The sequence below is a fragment of the Amyelois transitella genome, chromosome 29 (genome assembly GCF_032362555.1).
Source record: "Amyelois transitella isolate CPQ chromosome 29, ilAmyTran1.1, whole genome shotgun sequence".
In the NCBI taxonomy this organism is placed as follows: domain Eukaryota; kingdom Metazoa; phylum Arthropoda; class Insecta; order Lepidoptera; family Pyralidae; genus Amyelois; species Amyelois transitella.
In genome coordinates this window covers 2,669,269-2,693,276 of record NC_083532.1, presented here as the reverse complement: position 1 = coordinate 2,693,276, position 24,008 = coordinate 2,669,269, and the positions used below count along the sequence as shown (strand labels likewise).

Sequence of the window (24,008 nt, the reverse complement as noted above, 5' to 3'; positions counted from 1 at the left end):
ATTCCATTACATCGAAGTCACTTATATAAGTGATAAGACGATACTTGCCTACTACTTGTCATCATGCGAGCTCGTCGTTTTAAAGGGTACTTCCGTTGATGAAAGTAGAATTATTAATCGAATAAAACAAATTGATAACTGGGTACTTGTATATTAGTTCCATTATAAAATAGCTAATCAACATTACAAGCAATAAATAACAAATTTAACAACACTATTCACTTCTCTTTATATACAATATGAGGATTCTTAGTTAAACAAACGTATCGGAATTCCACTCTAGGACAGCCTTTTGGCGTTATCCTCAAAGTGAAACTCCGAACAAAAAATCGTTGTCAACTAATGAATAAATTACACATTACAAAGCCACCTTTGTTTTTGAACTTCGAATTAATTTATTTGAATTGACAAGATCGAATAAAAGATTTGAATTTCAATTCCAAAACGAGAAACATAGATACATATTCACCTCTACTACCTACATTTGGCGCAGAAACCCCTATTATCATATCTGTCTCTCTCTTGCGTTACAAAATCAAATCTTTCATTCCGTCCTTTTTTCAAATGCGACTTTGATTAATCCAAGTCGGGAGTAACACACGCATAGTCGATAATTCGATTTTTTTTTTTTTTTTTGAAATTTTGATTGGTTTCAAGCATTTTAAGAAAACAATTTATCTAAGTACTTAAAACATGTGACGCGAGGGAGAAAGAGATAACTAGACGTTATCACATGCAAATATTAATGACGCTATTGAACAAAAAATACAGTTCAGTTAAAAACTACTTAAAAATGGAGATGTGTTTACGAAAACTCACACACGGTCAAAACTATCAGATTTTTTCAAGTTTCATAAAAGAAAACATTCACATTTATAGATACATACTTTGACCGCCAAATCTTGGTCCTTACTTAAATGAAAATAGTATTGCAAAATAAAATGTAAATAAACAAATAAAGATAATATTATTCAAAATAAAAATATGTCATGTGTGTACAAATTTAATTATTGGCGATCGATTTGTTGACAATTGGCTGGGCAGTGAATAATATTAATGCCAAAATAATAGGAATACGTATTAGGGGTATAACCAAACTGGGAAACAAAAAAAAATTAAATTGAAAAATTACTTCGACCGACCTTTTTCTTTTCATCTTCTACCAATAAGGCCAATTAGAAAGAGACAGGTTTTCTGTAACTCTTTTTCGCTCACACCAAATCGAAAGGGATGGAGGGATACGGAATAAATTCAAGGTAATTTTTTCCCGCCTAAAACTTATTATTAACGTTTTCAGGTCGATTGTATTTCCACGGGGATAAGTCATAAATGGCTACATAAGTGTTTTTAGAAGGATTCTCTTGGCTGTTGTAATAGAAGGTCAGGGTAATACGACGAGGGACTTCGGTCTGACCTCCTTGACCATGTTAAAGATGAGTCTAACACAGCTCTGGGGGTTTATTCACAAAACAGGCTTATGTTTTAGCTTCTCTCTTTCTAACTCCGAGGTTAGAAAAAGACCGAAATATATGCATTGCCTGCGATCGTGGCAAACCCGCAAGAGTTAAGATAGATAATGCATGGGTAAAAGAGACAAGTATAGTTTTAACGCTTTTATCTCTTAATGTTCCAAATCACACGTACCACTTTCTTTTTTTTTGTTCCTTATTTTTTTACTTTTAATTTAATTCACATACATCCAAATTCGCGCTTGATACCTACGTGATTCTAAAGCAAATTTATTCAATAATGCCTGTAGAATTCACAACCATTAAAGGCATGCGTTCGCACATTTCAATATGTTCGGGTAAACCATTTCACTACATCAAACCGTATTTTAATCAAACCCGATAATAATTCATACCAAGGAATATCTAATATAGTTTTTACCACGAAAATGAAAAATAGGTACTAGAAGCCAATCTCCTAAATAATAATTTCATGATAAAAGGATCACCTTTGATGACTTTTTTTTATAAATGTAAATGAAAACTTTCAAAGCTTTTTATTCTCCTTTCTGAATTTCATAGATACTTATAAGGAGTATGGCTTCTAGTCAGTTTAGTCATGGTTCTTACTAACTTACACATAAAGGTGATAATTGAAGGCCAATCGCAGTATGATACGCGCGACGCTGGTATTATCGCACGAAAAACTACCGCTGTTTCGCTTTTTTTAATAACGTGAAACGAGACAGCGATAGTTATTCGCGGGATGAAAACGGCTTCGTGCGTGCCATTCTACGGGTCAGGTCGATTCACTTACGTTGATAAGACATGTATAATCTTACCTCTTTTTCTTACACTGCGGTTAACCTCAAAGACAAAAAGAGAGGTAAGACGTATGCGTTGTCAACGTTCGTGAATAAAGGGAGCAGACATTTGACTAGAAAAAGCATTGAGTATAAACATTTTCTATAAATGCTATAAAGGATGAATTTTTAAACAATATCTAAAAATTGAAATTTGGAATTTTTCAGGACAAACATTAATCTGATATAAAACATATAATTTAGAATTTTCATATAGTATAGTGCGATTAACTAAAATCGCTTACAAATTATGAGACGGCAAAACTAATTTATACTTCGATTTGGGTTTCTTTGGAACATTTAGTTTTACAATTTGTAATTGGCAGGTAAGAAAGTTTTGATACTGTTTAAATGAATCACCCTATATACGATTTCGCGCTGCTTTATCAAGTTGTTAATTTTTTAAATAAGGAACTTACGAAAGGAAATTGTATGATTTTGTGTTATCCCCATTTGTCAAAAAGATGGCCGCCAACTGACTACGAAATCATTCGTATTGGCATTGATGCATATAGATACAAAATCATACCATTCGTCTAATTAAATGAAATTTAAGTACCAGCCGAAGAAATTAATATTAAACCTATTAAGATCCATAAACTTAGCATAAATAAATAAAATGCTCAAATTAGAGCTAATGTTAGTTTAGGGATGGGGGTAATATGACTTTAATAGTATCGATGCTTTATCAATAAAAATACTTTTTTAACATAATAAAAACACAAAGGAATTATAACTATGACTTATAGACATTTTTGACGTTTAGAAATGTCTTAAAAGACAAAGCGACGAAACTATAGGCAAAACCCGATCCTAAGTTACACTAGATTATTTAACGCGATTGTATGATATAGCAAGGCACGGTATTTTATTGTGTGTCCAAATGTAATACCTTTATTGTCAGCGACATTGACCGAACGAAAATAGTGTGAGTCAGCTATATTGAAATCTTCCCTAGCGAAGGACCAACTGATAGAAAAAAATAATTAATAAAATTATCAATCCATGTAAAAATATTCATCAGGATGATGATTAATTACATTTTAATAATTAAGAATAATTTAAGCTTTTAATAACAAAATCGATAATTTCTTTTTAATATTTATACCTGTACCTAGTTTTTTCCTTTTTTTTACAAGATCACCATTTCGGTAAACATTACCCAAATAGTGTTCTACATTCAAAATAGAATTCGAGCCTCAAATCGAATTACAATTTCGCGAAAAGGCGATCGTTCCAAATTAGACTGTGGCCAATGTCTTCATCGCCAAAAGACGGGTTCTCTTTTCAAAATTCAATGCTGGCCAATTCAAATCATTTGTTTCGCCTCAATGGCAGGTGTTCTATTTTCGAAATTCGAGATGCCTCATGTCGCTTTAGGTCGCGTCGTTCAGTCTTCTTTTTTATCCTGTTCGGGTTTGGGCGACTGTTCGTCTTCTCCGCTGGACGGAGGGCGTTCATATTCGCCTTCTGAACCTGATGAATAAAAAACACATTACTTTTTAACCCCTTTCAAATATGGATGGTTCTCAGTTTTACCTGTATGTTTGTACGTATGATTGTTCGCGATAATCTTGCGTTCCGCTGATCCGATTTTGATGCGGATTTCAGAGAAGTGTTTGTTACACTTGAGGTTTTAGAAATTAACCGAAAACCGACATAAAAAAGGGGATATTGATTAGAGGCGGTTCTCTTTTTATTTACAAAAGTTATTACAACGGGAATAAAAATAATCACTTACCTCCAGGATTAATTGTATCAGTTTTCTTCTCGTCTTCGCTTTCACTTGCCGAGCTGGCCACAGAGGAGTCATCTGAAAATAAAATTGAATACTTCATTCGTGTTTCGCCATATTTATTCAAGCTTGTACTTAGATTTAAAAAACAGTCTTCTATGTGACTTATTAAAGTGACAGTAACTACCTTTGAAAGATACAAAGAATTGACTTTTGTGACAAGGACTTTTAAAGTGACAAAGAGGGGATTTTAAAGATCGACAAAAAGGGACAAAAAGACAAAAACACTTTTAAACTAAGAGATAGGTAGGTTTGAAATGAGTAAAAAAGAGGATTTTTTAGTGACAAAGAGGGACTTTCAAAGTGGCAAAGTGATTCTTTTAAAGTGACAAAGAGAGACTTTGAAAGTAACAAAGAGGAATTTTTAAAGTGACAGAAGTCAGACAGTGTAGATATTATACATATCATAGTGAAGATATATATATGATAGTGAAGATAGCCAAGTGATGATGAGTGACTTTGTAAGTCACTATGTGAGTGACAATAAACAAATTTGGAAATTACAAAAATTCAAATGTTTTTTAGTAGTTTTACTCACCGCCAGCCATCGACAGTCGCTGCGGGGCAGGCAGAGCCCTCGCGGGTGTCAACAAAGGGGCGGCGGGTCGCTGTTTCCTCGCCGGATTGAGTTTGCCGCAGTAAGCGCAGATGTATGACACATAGTCGAATTCCTCGACCATTGCCATACCTGTCGATACAAATCATATGTGTTAAGTTCATTGCTAGCATAGCATTATAGGTTAGTACCACTTTTTAGTTGCACCGACATAAATGAGCAAGAGTAAAATTTTAAAAAAGGAAAGTAAAATGAAAAATGGCGCGAAATTTATTTGAGCCAATCAGAGCGCTCCATTTGAAACCCCCGATTATTATTATGAGCGAGATAGCAGGAGACATTTTGCTTATGGATTCTAAGTTAAATGTATTGGTAATAAGGTCGTTGTGTTATTGAGTTTTCTGCCCCGTCGAATATTGCAGATGCGACTTACAGTGGTAGTACTGTGTGTACAAAAAAATCACGATTATTTTCCGGCGGAGTAGGCAGAGACTACAGAATAAAATAGAATAGATTTATTTTCAAAATTGGATATCACTTATTGACGTCACATCACTCAAAACTAATTATAACTACTACCGCTACGAAAGCGCATGTGTAGAGCAAGTTTTCACACGAAGCGACTCCCATGTTTCTTTCCCAATATTTGCAAAGAATCCTTTATATTGGATCATGGTTCCAATTGCCTGAATGTGCAGGTTTTACTCACAAAGTTTTTCGACCAGCGCTCAGAGCATATGAGGGCCATGCGGTGGATAGTTTGTCCACTTTGTCCAAAATCTGCTGGATTAACCATCATCATACTCCCGGCGTTAGTCCTGGTTACATCTTCTCATAGAGAGGTGACCCAGAGGTGTCTCTTCAAACGAAGAGGAACCCAGGGTTCGCTTGTGACCACTGAGACAGGTTGTCACACGAAGCGACTCCCGTCTGACCTCCGCAACCTTTGCACGGGAACCAAACCTACATACAAATCCAGTTGCCTGAATGTGCAGGTTTACTAATTAAGTTTTTACTAAAACTGACCGTTATGCGAGCTACAATCAGAGCATATGAGGGCCATGCGGTGGTTAGGTCCATCCTTCAGCAGGTAGTCGACCACTTTATCCAGCGCTGACCGGTTCTTGTCCAGAAGCGGCCGCGGGAGCTGATCTGACTGTTGGGTCAATTAATTTATCAGTTAATAAATATACATATATACGTAGGTACGGGACAGATTACACAGATTGAGTTAGCCTCTAGTTCCAGACTTGTGTTACGAGATACTAACTCAATGATACTATATTTTATAATAAATATTTATATAGATAAACATCCAAGACCCGACATATATATACATACTAATATTAAGAGTATTAATATTACGACTATACATACAAATATTAAGAGTACATGTCATATTACAATTTATCTTTTAAGAGATAGATTAGACTATCTGTAAAGGCATCAGCATCAGGGCCCTTAACCACGGAACCAGGATTGGGTGAGTCATGTTTTTACACAAATCGACTCCCTTCTGAGCTCCGCTACCTTTGCAGGGTAACCTTACCCGAATAACATCATGCCAGTTTCTTTACGCTATTTATCCTCTGAAAACCCTCTTTCCAACATTTCAAACAGGAAAAAAAATTTTTTTTCCTCTCTCACATAGAATTACACAGTTAAAAAATAAGAAGTAAGATGAACCATGCAGTAACAAAATAATGATCTATGTGAGAGACTGCTGTCTTTACTAAGAAAACCTGTATGACAGATTACCAGCCTCTCCTACTCTGAACCAAATGTATACAATGCAGGTAAACCTTACACTAGTTTAGGTACATACATACATACATAAAATCACGCCTCTTTCCCGGAGGGGTAGACAGAGACTACCTCTTTCCACTTGCCACGATCTCTGCACACTTCCTTCGCTTCATCCACATTCATAACTCTCTTCATGCAAGCTCGACGGTTTCGGGTACTCTTGACCTGACCCTTTACCAGGACGTTTAGGTACATTAGGTAGAAATCAAGATCGGCGAGATCTCTGGCATACTTACTAGGCTTTGCGTCTTACTGACCGGCGTGGTGGGGGTGCGAATTCTGTAAGGTATGTACTCACCCTAAGCCTTGGTCCTTTATACCCTGGCGTGTTCAAAGCCACGACATTCATACTGTTGCTGATCGGCGTTGAGGTGTGGAGGGCTGCCAACTGTCGCTGTCTCAGCTGGCCCGGCGTTGCTGGAAAGAGATGAAGATAGGTTTAGACAACACGTAAAAGTGGATAGTAAGTGTTCGATTTCATTAATTGAAATATTATATGGGCGGGAACTATATGAACAGAAGCCAAAAATATTCAGTCTATCTGTCTGTCTGTATGTTTTTACTCGCAAACCGCGAAAACTATTGCACTGATTTCAATGCGGTTTTTTCAGGTGTGTTAGGCTTAACAAAAACTACAATTAAGGAAAATCCAATACACCAAAACCTACCATTAATTAAGTTTATTTATATTAACTCTACGAGGGATTGGCGGCATATTGTTATGCCGGCGTCATTTAAATCAGCACAAAAGACAATGAGAAAAATATCATCAAAGTACTTAGTAGTAGTTTATTAACATTAGATTGGCAAGCTATGGTTTGGATACCATGTGTCTGTAATGATACTATGGAATAAAAATTACAATGTTACAAAAAAAATCTACACTTACCACCATTAATGTTACTGAAAAGCAAGAAAATCTACTATAATAGTAGTTTTATTTATACGAGGGTTCTACTAACCACAAAATACAAGAAGACGAAAAACTACCATATTATTATAAAAATAAAATCTACCTATAAAGCAGTTTAATTAAACGAGTTCTAATTGGAATCAGGAAGCAATTTTTGAGGATACTTTCAGCCTTCTGGGTTCAATACAAAAAGCTCAAAACAGAAACTACCATGTTAATAAAAAAGTGTTATGAAAATCTACCATTATAGTAGTTTATTTACACGGGGGGTCTACCTTGGATTGGCGAGCTAGGAGTTTTACCGGGTACATTGGCGCTCGGCACGAATGGCCTCAGGGCTTTTGACTGCTCGTCTGGCGTCCCGTATTTATCTAGAAGTTCTTTCGCTACCTGAAAGCATAATATTAATTTATTATATATAATTTAGCATCAACGTTAATACATTTCTAGCCAAATAAAATAACATCCAGGGCATGATGAGACACGAACTTTCTCTGATTGGCCTGGGTCTTGGATGTTTAGAAATATTTGTTAGAAAATATATATTAATCAAATTAAGGACGTCCTGGCAAAGGGTCAGGTCAAGAGTACCCGAAACTGCCGAGTTTGCATGAAGAGAGTTATGGATGTGGATGAAGCGAAACAAGTATGCAGAGATCGTGGCAAGTGGCACGATGTAGTCTCTGCCTACCCCTCCGGGAAAAAGCCGTGATTTAATGTATAAAATATATTATCGTTGAGTAAGTATCTCGGCAACACAAATCTCGAACTCACTTTAATCTGTGTAATCTATCCCGTATATATTTATTTTAATCATTCTAGGGAAAGACTGGGAAATTCAGACAACTGAATGTGTGTCTTTCCTATCAGGGTAGCTGAGGTCAAATAGAAGTCACCGTAGGTACTTATCCATCTTGATCGTGGTCAAAAAGAGACCCGGGGATCCAGGGAGTTAGACGCAATAGAACAAACGCTGAAACTGATATGATTGGACTTTATTTGTTCTTAATTTAAAACTTTTCTGATCGCCATTTTCTAAGTTGGGAATTCTTTTAGCATTGGGTTCAGTTGTTGTATACTTAAGGCCTAATACATACATACATATAGTCACGCTTATAGCCCTTACGGGGTAGACAGAGCCAACGTCAAGTCTTGATAAGACTGAAACACCAAGTTCAGCTGTATGGCTTTATAATTTTTAGAAAACCAATAGTACAAAAAAATCAGAGAGATTGATAGGATACCTACCTTATATGTTTCCGTGTTCATAACTTCTTCCAGTATCTTCTTCTTCTCCTCTCTCATCTTGCTCAGCGTCATTCTGTTCTTCTCAAGAGATCTCTTGTAATACCACGATATGGACGAACGAAGGAATATTGCACTGGAAATCGAAATTTTAATATAACTTATAGCATCAAATAGATTTAATTTCTAAATTAGATACAAGGTATGACTTATTGACGTCGAATAACTTAAATTATATTACTACCGCTTCCAAAGCGCAGCGCAGGAGTAGCGGCGGAACAAACTACACTGCAGCATTTTCAATTTACAACAATTTTAATCGACCTCATGCAACAAGAGCAAAATATTTTAAAGAAAACCTTTTAGCCTCAAGTGATATTATTTCCCTCCTAAGTTTTGAGATCAAATCCAAAGGATTTTTTGTTCAAAGGTGATTTCACAATTAATACCAGTCACATAATTCTCATTAGTAACTGATGCTCTAACGATGTGGGTTAAACATCGTGGGGAAACCTGCACATTCAACTACTGGGTGTGGGAAGTGCGAGGAGAAAATAAAAATTTTAGAGATGTAAAATAATTATAGATATAATAATATAGTTGACTAGAAGGAATCCCGATTGGGATAAGTCCGCCATTGCACTTATTTATTCTTCTAAATCGAATGACTGTTTTATATATTGTTATATTTATTTTTTTAAGTGCAATAAATATTTTACAAACAAACAATATGGAGAAGGACTGCCCAGAGACAAAGGGGGAATTCTAGATTATTATTTTGTTTTGGTATTTTTTTTTTATTAAAACACATATTCTTCTAAATCGAATGACTGTTTTATATTTTGTTATATTTCTTTTTTTAAGTGCAATAAATATTTTACAAACAAACAATAAGGAGGAGGACTGCCCAAAAACAAAGGGGAATTCTAGATTATTATTTTATTTTGGTAATTTTTTTTTATTAAAACACATATTCTTCTAAATCGAATGACTGTTTTATATTTTGTTATATGTCTTTTTTTAAGTGCAATAAATATTTTACAAACAAACAATAAGGAGGAGGACTGCCCAAAAACAAAGGGGAATTCTAGATTATTATTTTATTTTGGTAATTTTATTTTAATTAAAACACATATTCTTCTAAATCGAATGACTGTTTTATATTTTGTTATATCTCTTATTTTTTAAGTGCAACAAAGAATTTACAACCCAACAATAAGGAGGAGGACTGCCCAAAAACAAAGGGGAATTCTAGATTATTATTTTATTTTGGTAATTTTATTTTAATTAAAACACATATTCTTCTAAATCGAATGACTGTTTTATATTTTGTTATATCTCTTATTTTTTAAGTGCAACAAAGAATTTACAACCCAACAATAAGGAGGAGGACTGCCCAAAGACGAAGGGGTAATTCTAAATAATTATTAAATTCTGGCAATTTTATTTTAACTGGTTTTCCATTGGTCATATTATCATGATACTCACACTATAGGGAAGACGACGAATGGCGACGCGTACATCAAAGAATGAACCCAGTGCTGCCCTCTGCCTAAGTAGACATAGTAATACAGCACCAGGAACAACACGTACAGTCCCACAGAGTAGGCATTAACGTAGCTATTGAGGCGGCGTTGCGACTCCTCTTTGGATACACCGTCTTCTTCTATACTGCGTATTTTCGTTTCGAGTTTCTCTAATATTTCCCTTGTCGTTTTCTTGCGCTGTAACATATATAATTTTAATTTGAGTGAGTCGACTTTGTAGCACAAGGCTTACAGTCGCAATTCGCTTACATCTTCAATCAATCGATAAAGTTCCTATTTTTGGTAATCTTCATATATATCGCACTATAGCTAATTTCTTACTTAACCGTTCGACTATACATACGTATAAATACGTCTATATCCCTTGTGGGGTAGACAGAGCCAACAGTCTTAACAAGACTGATAGGCCACGTTCAGCTGTTTGGCTTAATGATAGAATATTCGACTATTGACGCTCTAAATTATATCTTTACACTCTCACCTTTAAAACCGTAATTTTTAGGTAAATATCATAATAAGCACATTATTTTCGTCAAACTTTAAAAAATGCAGTTACCGCGTTATCTATTGGTACACAGCGAGGCTATTGTGGTTTACCGGCATTGTTAACAATACGCACATGAAACAGGCGTACCTATCAAGTTACCGCATACCACAGAATACATATACTCGTAGTTCTAATACAGTTACTTACTGAAATATTTGTCAGTGAGGAGATTCAAACGGGCAGAATGGAAATTACGTGGAAAAATATCAATATCCGTATAACTTAAATTCGCTTCCATTTGCAAATGATACATACATACATACATACAATCACGTCTATATCCCTTGCGGGGTAGACAGAGCCTACAGTCTTGTAAAGACTGATAGGCCACGTTCAGCTATTTGGCTTTAAGATAGGATTGAGATTCAAATAGTGACAGGTTGCTAGCCCATCGCCTAAAAGGAGAATCCCAAGTTTATAAGCCTACCCCTTAGTCGGCTTTTACGACATCCATGGGAAAGAGATGGAGTGGTCCTATTCTTTTTTGTATTGGTGCCGGAAACCACACGGCAAATTTGCAAATGATACCTACGTTATATTTCGACTAGGTACAAATATTAAAGGTCAGGTCTAGAGTACCCTTTACCGAAGAGCTGAAGAGAATTATGAAAGTGGATGAAGCAAAAGTCGTGTGGTTCCCAGTACTAATACAAAAAAGAATAGGACCACTCCATCTATCTCTCGTGGATGTCGTAAAAGGCGACTAAGGGATAGGATTATAAATGGGAATATTTCTTTTAGGCGATGGGCTAGCAATCTGTTACTATTTAAATCCTAATTCCTTCTGTTGATAAAATTAATATCAGAAACAATATACCTATTGTGTAATTGCTTGTGCTGCCATCTATACTAATTCATTAGTTTAAATAGTGTATACTCTGTGCACATACTTCGTTTGTTAAAAAAAAAAAGAACAAAAAATAAATGACAGTTGATTTCGTGTAGCATTCAAGTGGTTTTATTATAGGTTATGGGCAATCGTTTTCGCTAATATTTCGCAGTATTTAGTAGTTTATAACAAGAATTTTGGACATTTACAAATGTTATAAACAGTTTACTAAGCGTAATAATCTGCTACGTAACAATTCGAACAGTAATTTGTGAACATTTTTGCATAGTGACTGACCGGTGTGTGGTGTACTGTGTGGACAATGGCGGCGGCAAATTATATTGTCAATGTGCCGAAATTGCGTGGACGAGAAAATTATAGTGAATGGTGTTTCGCAGCCGAAAATTTTTTAGTCTTGGAAGGCATGAAACATTGTGTTATTCCAGTGACAGATAAAAAAATAGAAGTGGCAGACGACGAAAAGACAAAAGCAAAGTTAATTATGACTATTGACCCGACCTTATACGTCCATATAAAGACAGTAAAATCATCGAAAGAACTTTGGGAAAAACTCAAACAATTATTTGATGATAGTGGTTTTACGCGACGAATTAGTCTACTACGGAATTTAATTTCTATACGCCTAGAAAACTGCAGTTCGATGACATCCTACGTTACTCAAATTATTGATACAGCGCAAAAACTAAGTGGGACTGGATTCGAGATAAATGATCTGTGGACAGGATCATTACTGTTGGCGGGTTTGCCAGACCGTTTTGCGCCTATGATAATGGCCATTGAACACTCGGGAATTCCGATAACGGCGGATTCCATCAAAACGAAATTGATGGATATGACGTCACCGGAACAGGAAGAAAGTGAAGCCAATGGTGCGTTTGCAACTCGTAGCAAGTTCAACAAAAAGAAAAACACGAGTTCGTCTATGGCAAAAAATAGTGGCAATGTTGGCAGCATTGATTCATCTGTGAAATCAAACAAAATGGTGAAGTGTTATACATGTAAACAAATCGGCCATTACCGTAATCAATGCCCGTTGAATGAGAACTCCTCGTCTAATTCGAAGAAAAACAACAAGGTTCAGTCAAATGCTTTTAGCGCAGTGTTTTTGAGTGGGAATTTCAATAAACACGAGTGGTATATAGACTCAGGCGCAAGCGTCCACCTCACAGCAAATGAAAGTTGTATTATGAATGCTAAATACGATCAACACAAGGAAATTATTGTTGCAAACAATGAAAAGGTGCCAGTTGTATGTTCAGGCAATGCGAGAATTACCACAAAAACCGACGAATGCGAATTTGATATCGTGGTTGAAGACATATTTTGTGTTCCAAGTTTGACTACGAATTTACTCTCTGTCAGCCAACTAATAAACAAAGGAAATAAAGTCTTGTTTTCTACAACCGGCTGTAAGGTTTACAACCGGGACAACGTTGTTGTGGCTACAGCATCACTAGTCAATGGAGTCTACAAAGTGAATCTCTCCAGTCAAGCGAATCTCGTCGCATCAGCAGTGTCGGCGGTAACATGGCATCGCAGATTGGGCCATGTTAACCAGGACTATTTAAAACACATGAACAATGCAGTGCTTGGTATGTCCATTGGCAATAAGATTGAAAATATAAGCAAGTCCTCGTGCATTACATGCTGCGAAGGTAAACAAAGTCGGTTACCGTTCCCAAGTGCCGGCCAGAGAAGCAATAGTTTACTAGAGATAGTGCACACCGACATTTGTGGACCCATGGAACATACCTCAATTGGTGGATCCAGGTATTTTTTATTGTTTATCGATGACCATAGTCGCATGACTTTTGTTTATTTTTTAAAGAATAAAAATGAAGCCTTAAAATACTTTAAACAGTTTAAGGCTGAAGTAGAAAATCAAACAAAGAATAAAGTCAAGATACTAAGAAGCGATAATGGTTTAGAATACTGCAACAAAGAATTTGATATGTTTTTAAACAAAAATGGAATACTACATCAGAAAACCAACCCGTACACGCCAGAACAGAACGGATTATCTGAACGTTTTAATCGCACTATTGTAGAAAAGGCAAGGTGCATGCTTTTTGATGCGAGTTTGGGAAAAGAGTTCTGGGCAGAAGCCACCAGTACAGCAGTGTATTTGCAGAATCGTACTGTGGCAGCATCTTTGGGTTACAAAACTCCATATGAGATATGGAATGGCACCAAGCCAGATATCGGTCACGTCAGGATCTTCGGTAGCAATGTGATGGTGCACATAGCGAAAGAAAAGAGGAAGAAGTGGGATAAAAAGTCAGAAAAGTGCATTCTTGTTGGATATCCAGAAAATATAAAAGGATATAGACTTTTAAACCCAGAAACAAAAAAAGTGTTGACCAGCAGAGATGTTATAATAATTGAGCCAGAATCAAAATCTGAATGTCAAATTGAGGTACAAGATCAGAGTTTTGATTCAGTGGCGGATGGCTCACAGGGTTTAGATCCAGTAAATGTGGATGAATCTAACCAGGAGACCAGTTTAGAGACGTCTGGTCAAGATAACACAGAGTTCCTAGAAAGTACACTAGAAGGAAGTGATGAATCATATTTTCCTAGTGACTATGAAGATGCAGAGACTAAGCTGGACACACATCACACTCCCAGACCTACGCGAGAGAAGAAAAAGCCAGAGCGATATGGTTTTTCTAACCTATGTATGAATGAAGAAACATATGATGATGCAGCTGGTTTATCTCTGAGTGAAGCAATGAATGGTCCTGAAATGGAGCAATGGAAAAAGGCTATGCAGGAAGAAATACAGTGCTTCAAAGACAATGATGCGTGGGAGTTGTGCGAAACTCCAACAGATGGTAGAGTTGTAAAGTGCAAGTGGGTGCTACGAAAGAAATATGATAGTGAGAATAAAGTCCGCTTTCGTGCGCGTTTAGTGGCGAAAGGTTTTTCGCAGGTTGAAGGTGTGGACTATACAGACACTTTTTCTCCCGTAGTTAGACACACCACATTGCGGTTGTTATTTGCTCTTTCTGTTCAGCTAGGCCTTGATATAACGCATCTTGATGTGACCACCGCTTTCTTGAATGGCACTCTTGAAGAAACCATCTACATGCAGATACCAGTAGGGTTTCCTGATTCGACTCATAGTGGTCAAGTTCTTAAGCTGAAGAAAGCCATATATGGCCTAAAGCAATCTTCAAGAATGTGGTACAAGAAGGTGGATGAATGTTTGTTAAAAAATGGTTATTTCAAATCTAAATATGAACCATGTATGTATCTAAAAAGGTTAAATAAGAAAATTGTCATAGTTACTTTATATGTAGACGATTTCTTTATTTTTTCAAATGATCCGAAAGAGACACAGTCTTTGAAAGATATTTTGGTTAGTAATTTTAAAATCAAAGACTTGGGTGAATTAAAAAAGTGTCTTGGTGTTAATGTAAAAATTGATAAATGCAAGAAATCTATATCTCTCAATCAACAAGACTACATTGAGAAGATTTTACATAAATTTCATATGAGTAATTGTAAAACTGTATTAACTCCAATGGAGAGTAAGTTACAGCCATCAGGTGACAGTTATGTTGGTAATTTTCCCTATCAGCAAATTATAGGTTGCCTTATGTATCTGGCAGTGCTCACCAGGCCTGATATCGCATTTGCAGTAAGTTTCCTGAGCCAATTTAATAATTCCTATACTAAGGAACACTGTGCATATGTTAAGAGAATTCTAAAATATTTAAAAAGGACTAAAGACTTTGGCTTAGTATATTCTCATGATGGAAATTCATTGTTAGAAGGGTATGTTGATTCTGATTGGGGTGGAAACATTGTTGACAGAAGGTCGTATACTGGCTATTGTTTTACTCTTTCAGGCTGCATAATTTCATGGGAATGTAAAAAACAGCAAACTATAGCATTATCTAGTAGTGAGGCCGAATACATGGCTATGACTGAAGCTTGCAAAGAAGCCATTTATTTAAAGAATTTACAATTTGAGATAACAAAAATAATATATAGTATTGATCTCTATAATGATAATCAAAGTGCTCAAAAGTTAGCATTTAATCCTGTATTTCATAAACGGACAAAGCACATAGACATAAGGTATCATTTTTGTAGAGAATGTGTATCTAAGAAGATTGTAAATTTAAAATACTTGTCAACAGCTGAGATGCCTGCTGATCTGCTTACAAAAGCTTTGTGCTCGATAAAACATTATAAGTTTTTAAATAAATTAGGCATTCAGATTGTTTAACTATTATTATTGTTTATATTGTTTAGATATAGTGGCGGTGTTGATAAAATTAATATCAGAAACAATATACCTATTGTGTAATTGCTTGTGCTGCCATCTATACTAATTCATTAGTTTAAATAGTGTATACTCTGTGCACATACTTCGTTTGTTAAAAAAAAAAAAGAACAAAAAATAAATGACAGTTGATTTCGTGTAGCATTCAAGTGGTTTTATTATACCTTCATTGAGCCAAACAGCTGTTGGTGGCCTAACGAGTTTTTTAAAGACTGTTGGCTCTGTATACCCCGCAAGGGATATAGACGTTAGTATATGTATGCATGAAGCGAAAGAATAAGGCAGGAGATACACAGGCTGAGATCGTGATAAGTTGATAGATTTAGTCTCTCATTGTACAAACTCATTTATTCATTTACATGGAGTAGGTATATAAAGTAGGTATGCCACTAGCCACTACATAGATTTCTTAATCTCATACACAAGTTAATCCGCAATTGGACAAAGGCCTCCCCCGCTTAACCTTGACCAGTTGTAGCGTTTGCAGCCCACGCCTTCTTGTAACCTTACTAGGTAATAAAATAGTCCCTCTTTTAATTACGACCGGGAGAGACTTTTAAATTCAAAATTCAAATTCAAAGTTTTTATTCATTACTAGCGGACCCGACAGACTTCGTTCTGTCAAAAAGATTTGTAATATGACAGGTTTTTGTTCCTATCTATTAGACCTACATTGCTAATACGACAGTGAACTTTATACATTAGTAATACAGCTCAAATTGACTGTACGTATTAGTTAGAAAACGTTTGTATGGGATAAAGAAAAGGACTGTTTTTAAGGTTTTTCAGGCAATTATTTGGTATTTTTTCGCCGTAAAAACCATCCTTGTGCTTCGACGAATATTTAAAAAAAAGAATTGGCCAAATTGGTCCAGGCGTTCTTGAGTTATGCGCTTACCAACACATTTAGCGATTAATTTTTATATTATAGATTATAGGATACTTCATATCGTTTAATAATAGGGATGTGGACTGTACTCAAATAAGTCTAAAATTTTACCACGAAAAGGTAGTTTCTATAGTAAAAATAATAAAAAACACAATATTTTCCTCAATAAACAAGGGATTATTTTTTTATTTAATAAAATGAAATTAAATATTTCATCCTCAAGTCACGTGACAATGAACACCAATCAAAATGCGTGATGTCACGCGTTGCTATACAAGAATTTACGCTGTCAAGTATTATGGTGTTTGTTGATATTTGGATCATATTATTACTTGATTTCCGTCCGATTATCTTTTTGAATAAATTTTTAAAGGTTTTCCCATACTGGAAAGTGGATATATTAAGGCAGATAGTTCAAATTTGCCAAGAATTGATTGCTTTACGGTGGCTAATTATTTCTTCGCAACAAATAGTAACTTTGCTCTGCTGAATTTATAAAATGTGAAGACATCCATGTAAGTAATATACTCAAGATACATTATTATAGTAATATTATAAGGTTAAAATGAAATAAAATGATTTTGTCATATCATTGGCCAACTATAATGAAAGAACGAAACATTGTTTACTTTATTTCTAACCTAAAAATTCGAGTTTTCGTCTTTGAAAACTTGAAGTGAAAAATTATTTTAATACAAATAAATGTAACAAATATTATCAAACTTACATCAAAATGATCCTCACAGAAATACATTTTACTTTGTCTAGATACAAGTGCCGAATCCCGACGGGCTAATTGAAGCCACTTTTTCCGCATCGTTTTTGTACGTGGAACGTGAATAAACAGTTTTTCAGGTGTTTTTAATAGTACTTTTACACTGCGGCACCGCACAATATTTATAAAATTTAAATTCATATTATTATCACACAACTACAAAATAACTATTCATTACATACAACTTCGACAATATTTTGTAACGCGTGACGTCACAGCGGCCGTTTGACAGGTATCCGCGTTTTGGCGCGATAATTTAAATGGAATTTTAAATAAATTATTTTAAAGGAATTACTTGAAATAAAAAAAATAATAATAAATAGTTTGGGTTATATTTGGTACTTATGCATGGTTTTAAACACTTTCCTAAAAATAGTCCACATCCCTATTGTCAAAACGTATGGTTTAACAACATTGGTTGACGTCAAATAAATTACTTAAAACTAAGTTTACTGCCGCTTCCAAGGCATCAGTGCAGAAGAAGCGGTAACAAACTGCACTGCAGCATTTTCATTTCATCAATTAAACTGAGAATAGAATGTGGACGAGAGAATACATTGTTCAGACTTTAAAAGGACCCACCCAGCCCCCTAGAAAGTGACCGAGGAGAGTGTGTAAGTATGACAGTCAATCATTGGGCTACGACAGTTCGATGACCCTTTTTCGGGCATTGAACCGGCAGGACTACCTAGGTTTAGTGTACCGATGCTAAGTTTGTCAAAATCAGAGTAAAATTAAGAGTCAAGAGGAGGCCGTGTGGTTCCCGACACCAATAGAATAGGACTACCTACTCCATCTCTTTCCCATGGATGTCGTAAAAAGCGACTTAGGTATTGGCTTAAAAACTTGAGATTTCCAACCTGTTACTGTTTGAATCTCAATTCTATCATTAAGCCAAACAGGTGAACGTGGCCTTTAGGTCTTTTCAGGACTTTTGGCTCTGTCTACCCAGCAAGGGATATAGACGTGATTATATGTATGTATGCAAATGGAGGCGGAGGCAAATATTCAAGTACCTACCTATCTGGCTAGGCATTGCTCTGAAATATGAATCAGGACTATCGAGTTGTACCTATCTAGTAGGTACCTATCTAATAGGTACACATATTACGTCTTTATTCCTTACGACGTAGACAGAGCCAACAGACACAAGACTCAAAATACCGCATTGACAGATTTCTAATTTGAAATTCGAGCAAAAACTATTGTACAAATCGCATGAATCGAGCCTTCTAGTTTTTGAAAGTACAGTAAGTAGGGCATAACGTCTGAATTTCTTCTAAGCACCTACAGCGTTGGTAATAAGGTAGAATTTCGCACGTCGCTCTTTAGATGAAAGCAAGTACCTTTCTCTATTCATTCCCATTCAATATAATAACGATTCGTCTCAGAATTTCGTGAGTAAGTCTAGCCATTTTGGTGTCGGTAAAATATTTCGACAAATGATTATTGCAATACTTAACTTACTAGACACTACCTATTAAGATATACCTATCAGGTGTTTTTATATATCTATAGCTGTGCCCGCGACTTCGTCCGCGTGGAATAGATATTTTGGGCATGAATAATTTTCCCCTTCCCTCCCTTCCCTTTAATTTTTTTTTAAATTCATTATTATATGGAACATGACAAACATTACTTAATAATTGTTAAATCTTTTGGTTTCACAACATTGGTTGACATTAAATGAATTACTTAAAACTAAGTTTACTGCCTTTCAAAGCGTCAGTGCAGAAGAAGCGGTAACAAACTGCACTGCAGCATTTTCTTTGATAACATCAACTTCACAATTATGCAAACTTAGAATTAGAATATAAATGTGGAGGAGGGCAGTACATTGTAATGATTAATTGATTGGATTGGAGCACAAAAACAATATGAGGCAAAGGACAATGCCCTACCCTTGAATGTATAATGAAATCATTGTTTTAATAATAATGCAGCACAATGTAAACATTATTCATACACACATACATACATATAGTCCCAACTATATCTATTGAGAAGTAGACAGAGTCAACATAGTGATAAGTTTCTAACCCATCACCTACAAGAGGTTTCTCAAGTTTACAGGTCTATCCTTAGTCGCCTTTTACAACATTCATGGGAAAGACATGTAGTGGTTCTATTCTAAAGTGCCAAGAAACCACACAAAAATTAAGTCTAGAAATGAAAAAATATATACATAAAATCACATCTTTTACCCTGAGGGGTAGGCAGACTACATCTTTCCACTTGCCATGATCTCTGCATATACTTCCTTCGCTTCATCCACATTCATAACTCTCTAAATGCAAGCTCGGCGGTTTCGGGTACTCTTGACCGAATGAAATTAAAAAATGCTGATTTCTAAATGCCTTAAGGCACCCGTTCCACAGAAAGTTATGATCCATCGATACAGGACATGGAAATTTCAATAAAAATATTTAAAGACCACATAGGTATTGTTTTTCAGCATAATAAATGGTTCACATTAAAATGATTTACATCTTAATAATTTGTATTTTGGACCTAAAAGTTTACATATATAGCAGATATCGTTCAAATCTCTGCGCTATCATAAAGCTTGTTGTCTGTATGTATGCACTAATCTCGGAAAGTTGTGGATGGTTTTTTTTACCTGTTCGAAATGTTAGTTGAGGGTTTTCTAAAGCAAGTTTTGTATTTATCTTTGATTTATATAATAAATGCTTCATGTGTGAATCCAGGGCGAGGCGCTAGTTATAAAATAAAAGCTAAGGGAAACTGCCTCATAAACTGCCACACTTAAAAATATTTAATTTCATCCAAATAAAAAGTATATATTTTAATTTGTTTTGGGAGAAAGAAATATCTCTTTACCTTCACTCAACCCTTTTTCTACATCCTTATCAAAAGTTATTTATATACATTTCATATCGAGGGGTGAAAGGCTATTTGGTTTAAGCGACATTTTTGCAACTTTACAGGAGACCTATTTAAAGTTCCAATTTTGGGAAAAAAATTCATAACAAAAAATCTTCTTGAGCTATTTTAATGGGGTAAACTTAATTGAAATTCAATTAAATCAATTGAGTTATTGATGCTATTACCAAATAAAACGGAGCTTTAATTGCAAAGATAAATGTCGCTTAATACAAATGGCCCTAAGCTCTTATTTTTCAGAGTATGGAAGAAAGATTTAAGTGACTATGCAGTTAATTTTTAGAGTGAGCCAAAAAGCATGAAGTGATATAGCCCAAAATTAATAGTACCCAGCCATTTATCTTAAGTGACAATCAAGTTTCAAACGACTGACCATCTAATTAACTTATGTGCCATATAATAATGAAAATATAACGTTTGATGTTACATTTTATTAAGTCTAATACTATCAATGGCTATTGAAACAACCCGCATAAATTTCAATCACTGAACATTTCAGATGCTTACGTTGAATAAATAAAAAATACACACAACACAATATTATTTAAAGTATTTACTTAGAATAATAATAAAGTACAACAGTCTCTATGTGGGAACAATTATATTTATTCACTTTTTAGTCTTAAACAACGACGATATGTTTTGTGTCGCCGTCATGTAAAATCAGTCTCAAAGTGGGAATATCAACTATAATTAGTTATTTATTCAGTTTTACGTGAGATTGGTCTTCCATAAACCTTTCCTACTAAAAAAACTAAAAAAAGTTCTAAAATCTCCAATAACATAATCTATTTTTTTTTAATAAAAACTCAAACTAATCATTCTTATCAACAAATAAAGTTTTATTGACAAAAAAATATAAATTCAATAAAGGTTTTTTTTTGTAGAATTTAATTTTTTTTTTGTCATTGTATTAATTACTAGCTGTGCCTGCGACTTCGTCTGCTTGGAATAGTTATTTTGGGCATGATTGAAGCCCTCAAGGGTGAATAATTTTCCCCGTTTTTTTCACATATTTCATTATTTCTTTGCTCCTTATAGTAGCAGCGTGATGTTATATTGCCTAAAGCCTTCCTCGATAAATGGTCTATTCAACACAAAAATAATTTTTCAATTCGAATTAGTAGTTTCTGAGATTAGCGGGTTCAAACAAATAAACAAACAAACTCTTCAGCTTTATAATATTAGTAGGTATAGATAAGACACAGGCATTGCTTGATAATAATTACAATACAATAAAAAATCACGCATTTACTTATTTCTTCAACTGTATCCTCTATGTCCGTATGCAGTAGAACATCCTTGGAATTGCAGTGTTGCAGGTTTAAGTATTCCTTATGAGATATCTTGGGTATAACCCCAGCGTCGCACAATTTCTTTAGATCCAAGTATTTGGCTTTGGTAATCGGTAAACTGGAATTATATCTACGACTGACAACTTTAGGTTTCGCAATAATTTGTATTACTTCTTCCGAAGCATTATCTTCCATTGAAAATTTTACTTTCATCTGATTCAGGTGAGATTTCTTAAATGTCGCTGTATGGATTTTGCTTATTTTACCAATAAGGTTACCCTTGAAATACTTTTCAGACATAGCATCAAAATTTAAGAAATCCTCGTGTGTCAGGTTTTCCACAATATAAGGTGCCGGTTCTTTTCTCGCTAGCTGGCTTATTGTAGCCCATTGCAAAGGGGCCCATACAGTAATGTTTCTTACGGATTGCTCAATTGTAGAGTGAATGTTGTCTACTGGCATCTCCGGATGGCCAGGGAGAAGCCTACTGAAATCAGTGACTTGTTCAAGATAAGAGGTACTTCCTAATGTTGTTACTATAGATTCGGTCGCGTCGCTTTCACCAATTACGGAAGGCGTATCCTTTTTCGAATTGCTGAATCAATGTTTCATACTAAAATGTATTAAGTGAAAAACCGACTCGTATTTATATTAACAATGTAAAAATGATTCACATTACATCACTTCATTTTATTGTCCGTATTAAGCGACATACATTTAAAAAATATTGGGACGACTTTTTGGTTTAAGTAGCACCACGTGTGAAAAAAAGATACAGCTGAAAGAGCTTAAGCGACATTCCATGTCGCATTTCGGTGACGGACAAATGGTTTAAGCGACATTACACCATATAATTGGTGGAAGTCAAAATGATCTAAGCTACATCTCCATAAACACTAAAAACAGGAAAAAAGGTTTAACTGTTATTGAATTATTTATCTGAGAAAGGTTAATTAGTTTATGTCTCGGTTCTTTTAATCATAGTATGGTTCAACCACATAACTTAAAAAAAGATGCAAAATGTATGTCGGATAAGACATTGCTATTTTGGTAACCTCCCAAAAATAGTATTGTATCAAACGCCAAAAAAGTCTTCTGTTTTTAATGAATCCTGCATCAACCGACGGAGAAAAATTAGCTGATTCCGAATATGTATATAACTCAATATCAGCCTAGATGTCGCTTAAACCAAATAGCCTTTCACCCCTCGATATCAAATGGTCTAAAGTCATTGGACTAATTAATTAACACATATTGAAATAAATAAATACCTTTGAAACTAATGAAAAGCTATTACTAAACTTGTAATATATATGTCAAACTAACAATAATTTTTTTTGTACAGCTAAAATGTTATTAGGTATAGGTACATGTAAGACTGAATTGGAATATACATCATTTACATATTTTTACACAAATATACATATAGTTGTGTATTTGTGATTAAAGTTCATTTAATATATTTGAACCACGATTATAAATCATATAGGTCACGGGCAAAAGTTTGACTTCCCGCCAAAAACTATATCAGACTACCATTATAGTTTTTGGCTACGATACAAAAGCATTTTTATCTGGTTCACTTCCTAAATTCTAAATACTCACCCGAAATCTCGATATGAAACTGAAGAAGCCCATTTTTACTCGAACAATCAATTAGTGTGTTTAGATCACTCAATGAATGCGCGATAAGTCGATTTCAATATCTAAAAATAATGGTTTTTAGAATGTGAATTGTGATGACGAATTGAAAAGATCTGAGGCCATAACCTCAAACACCGAAAGGGTATTCAAATTATTAAGTTTAAATAACTTAAACCTTGACTCAATAATTTTCAACTCTTAAACAAACACAATCGCGATAAATATGCTTTCAGTTTTTTAAGTTCGAAAACGTCACGGAAACAAATAAAACGCGACTCTTGTTAAAAAAAATATTCCTAGTTCCACAAAAAACGACTCAATTCGGTTGACTTGATTGACACTGACACATTCACTGTTTTAATCTGCCAGTTTGACAAAAAAATTGACAGATGATTTAGTGATGCGAATGCAAATAACTTAAGATTGGAGATAACGTTAATAGACAACAATAACGTCAAAATAAAATTAAAATTCATTAAAACTGGAAATTTGTTTTTGCACAACAAAGTTACATGAACTTTTAAATGATTCCTTTCTTTACAAAACTTATAGTATTATTTATCCATTCAATATCCTTCATACACATATTCAGCTACTATATCTGATAACCAGTACTCTCAGATCGGATTACAAGCAC

At 34.8% G+C, this 24,008-nt stretch overlaps 1 protein-coding gene across 1 annotated transcript; it reads right to left on the bottom strand.

The window, feature by feature from the left end:
• Positions 1–1,278: 1,278 nt before the first annotated feature.
• LOC106129504 (endoplasmic reticulum junction formation protein lunapark-B) lies at positions 1,279–23,526 on the bottom strand. Its single transcript, XM_060952668.1, has 9 exons — positions 23,333–23,526; positions 10,115–10,350; positions 8,630–8,762; positions 7,657–7,771; positions 6,767–6,885; positions 5,689–5,818; positions 4,645–4,794; positions 4,053–4,124; positions 1,279–3,787 (listed from the first exon to the last, which is right to left on the bottom strand). The coding sequence occupies exons 1-9, from the start codon at positions 23,363–23,365 to the stop codon at positions 3,702–3,704; spliced, it is 1,074 nt and encodes a 357-aa protein (XP_060808651.1). The 5' UTR covers positions 23,366–23,526; the 3' UTR covers positions 1,279–3,701.
• Positions 23,527–24,008: the final 482 nt, after the last annotated feature.

What these genes read in the sequence shown, in the direction of transcription:
- LOC106129504 (XM_060952668.1), bottom strand. Translation starts at nt 23,365, where the DNA reads ATGGGCTTCTTCAGTTTCATATCGAGATTTCGG. An exon ending in GTTTCATATCGAGATTTCGG is followed by an intron (nt 10,351 to 23,332) that starts GTGAGTATTTAG and finishes TATATGTTACAG; the next exon opens with CGCAAGAAAACGACAAGGGA. An exon ending in GCGACTGTCGATGGCTGGCG is followed by an intron (nt 4,125 to 4,644) that starts GTGAGTAAAACT and finishes TTTTATTTTCAG; the next exon opens with ATGACTCCTCTGTGGCCAGC.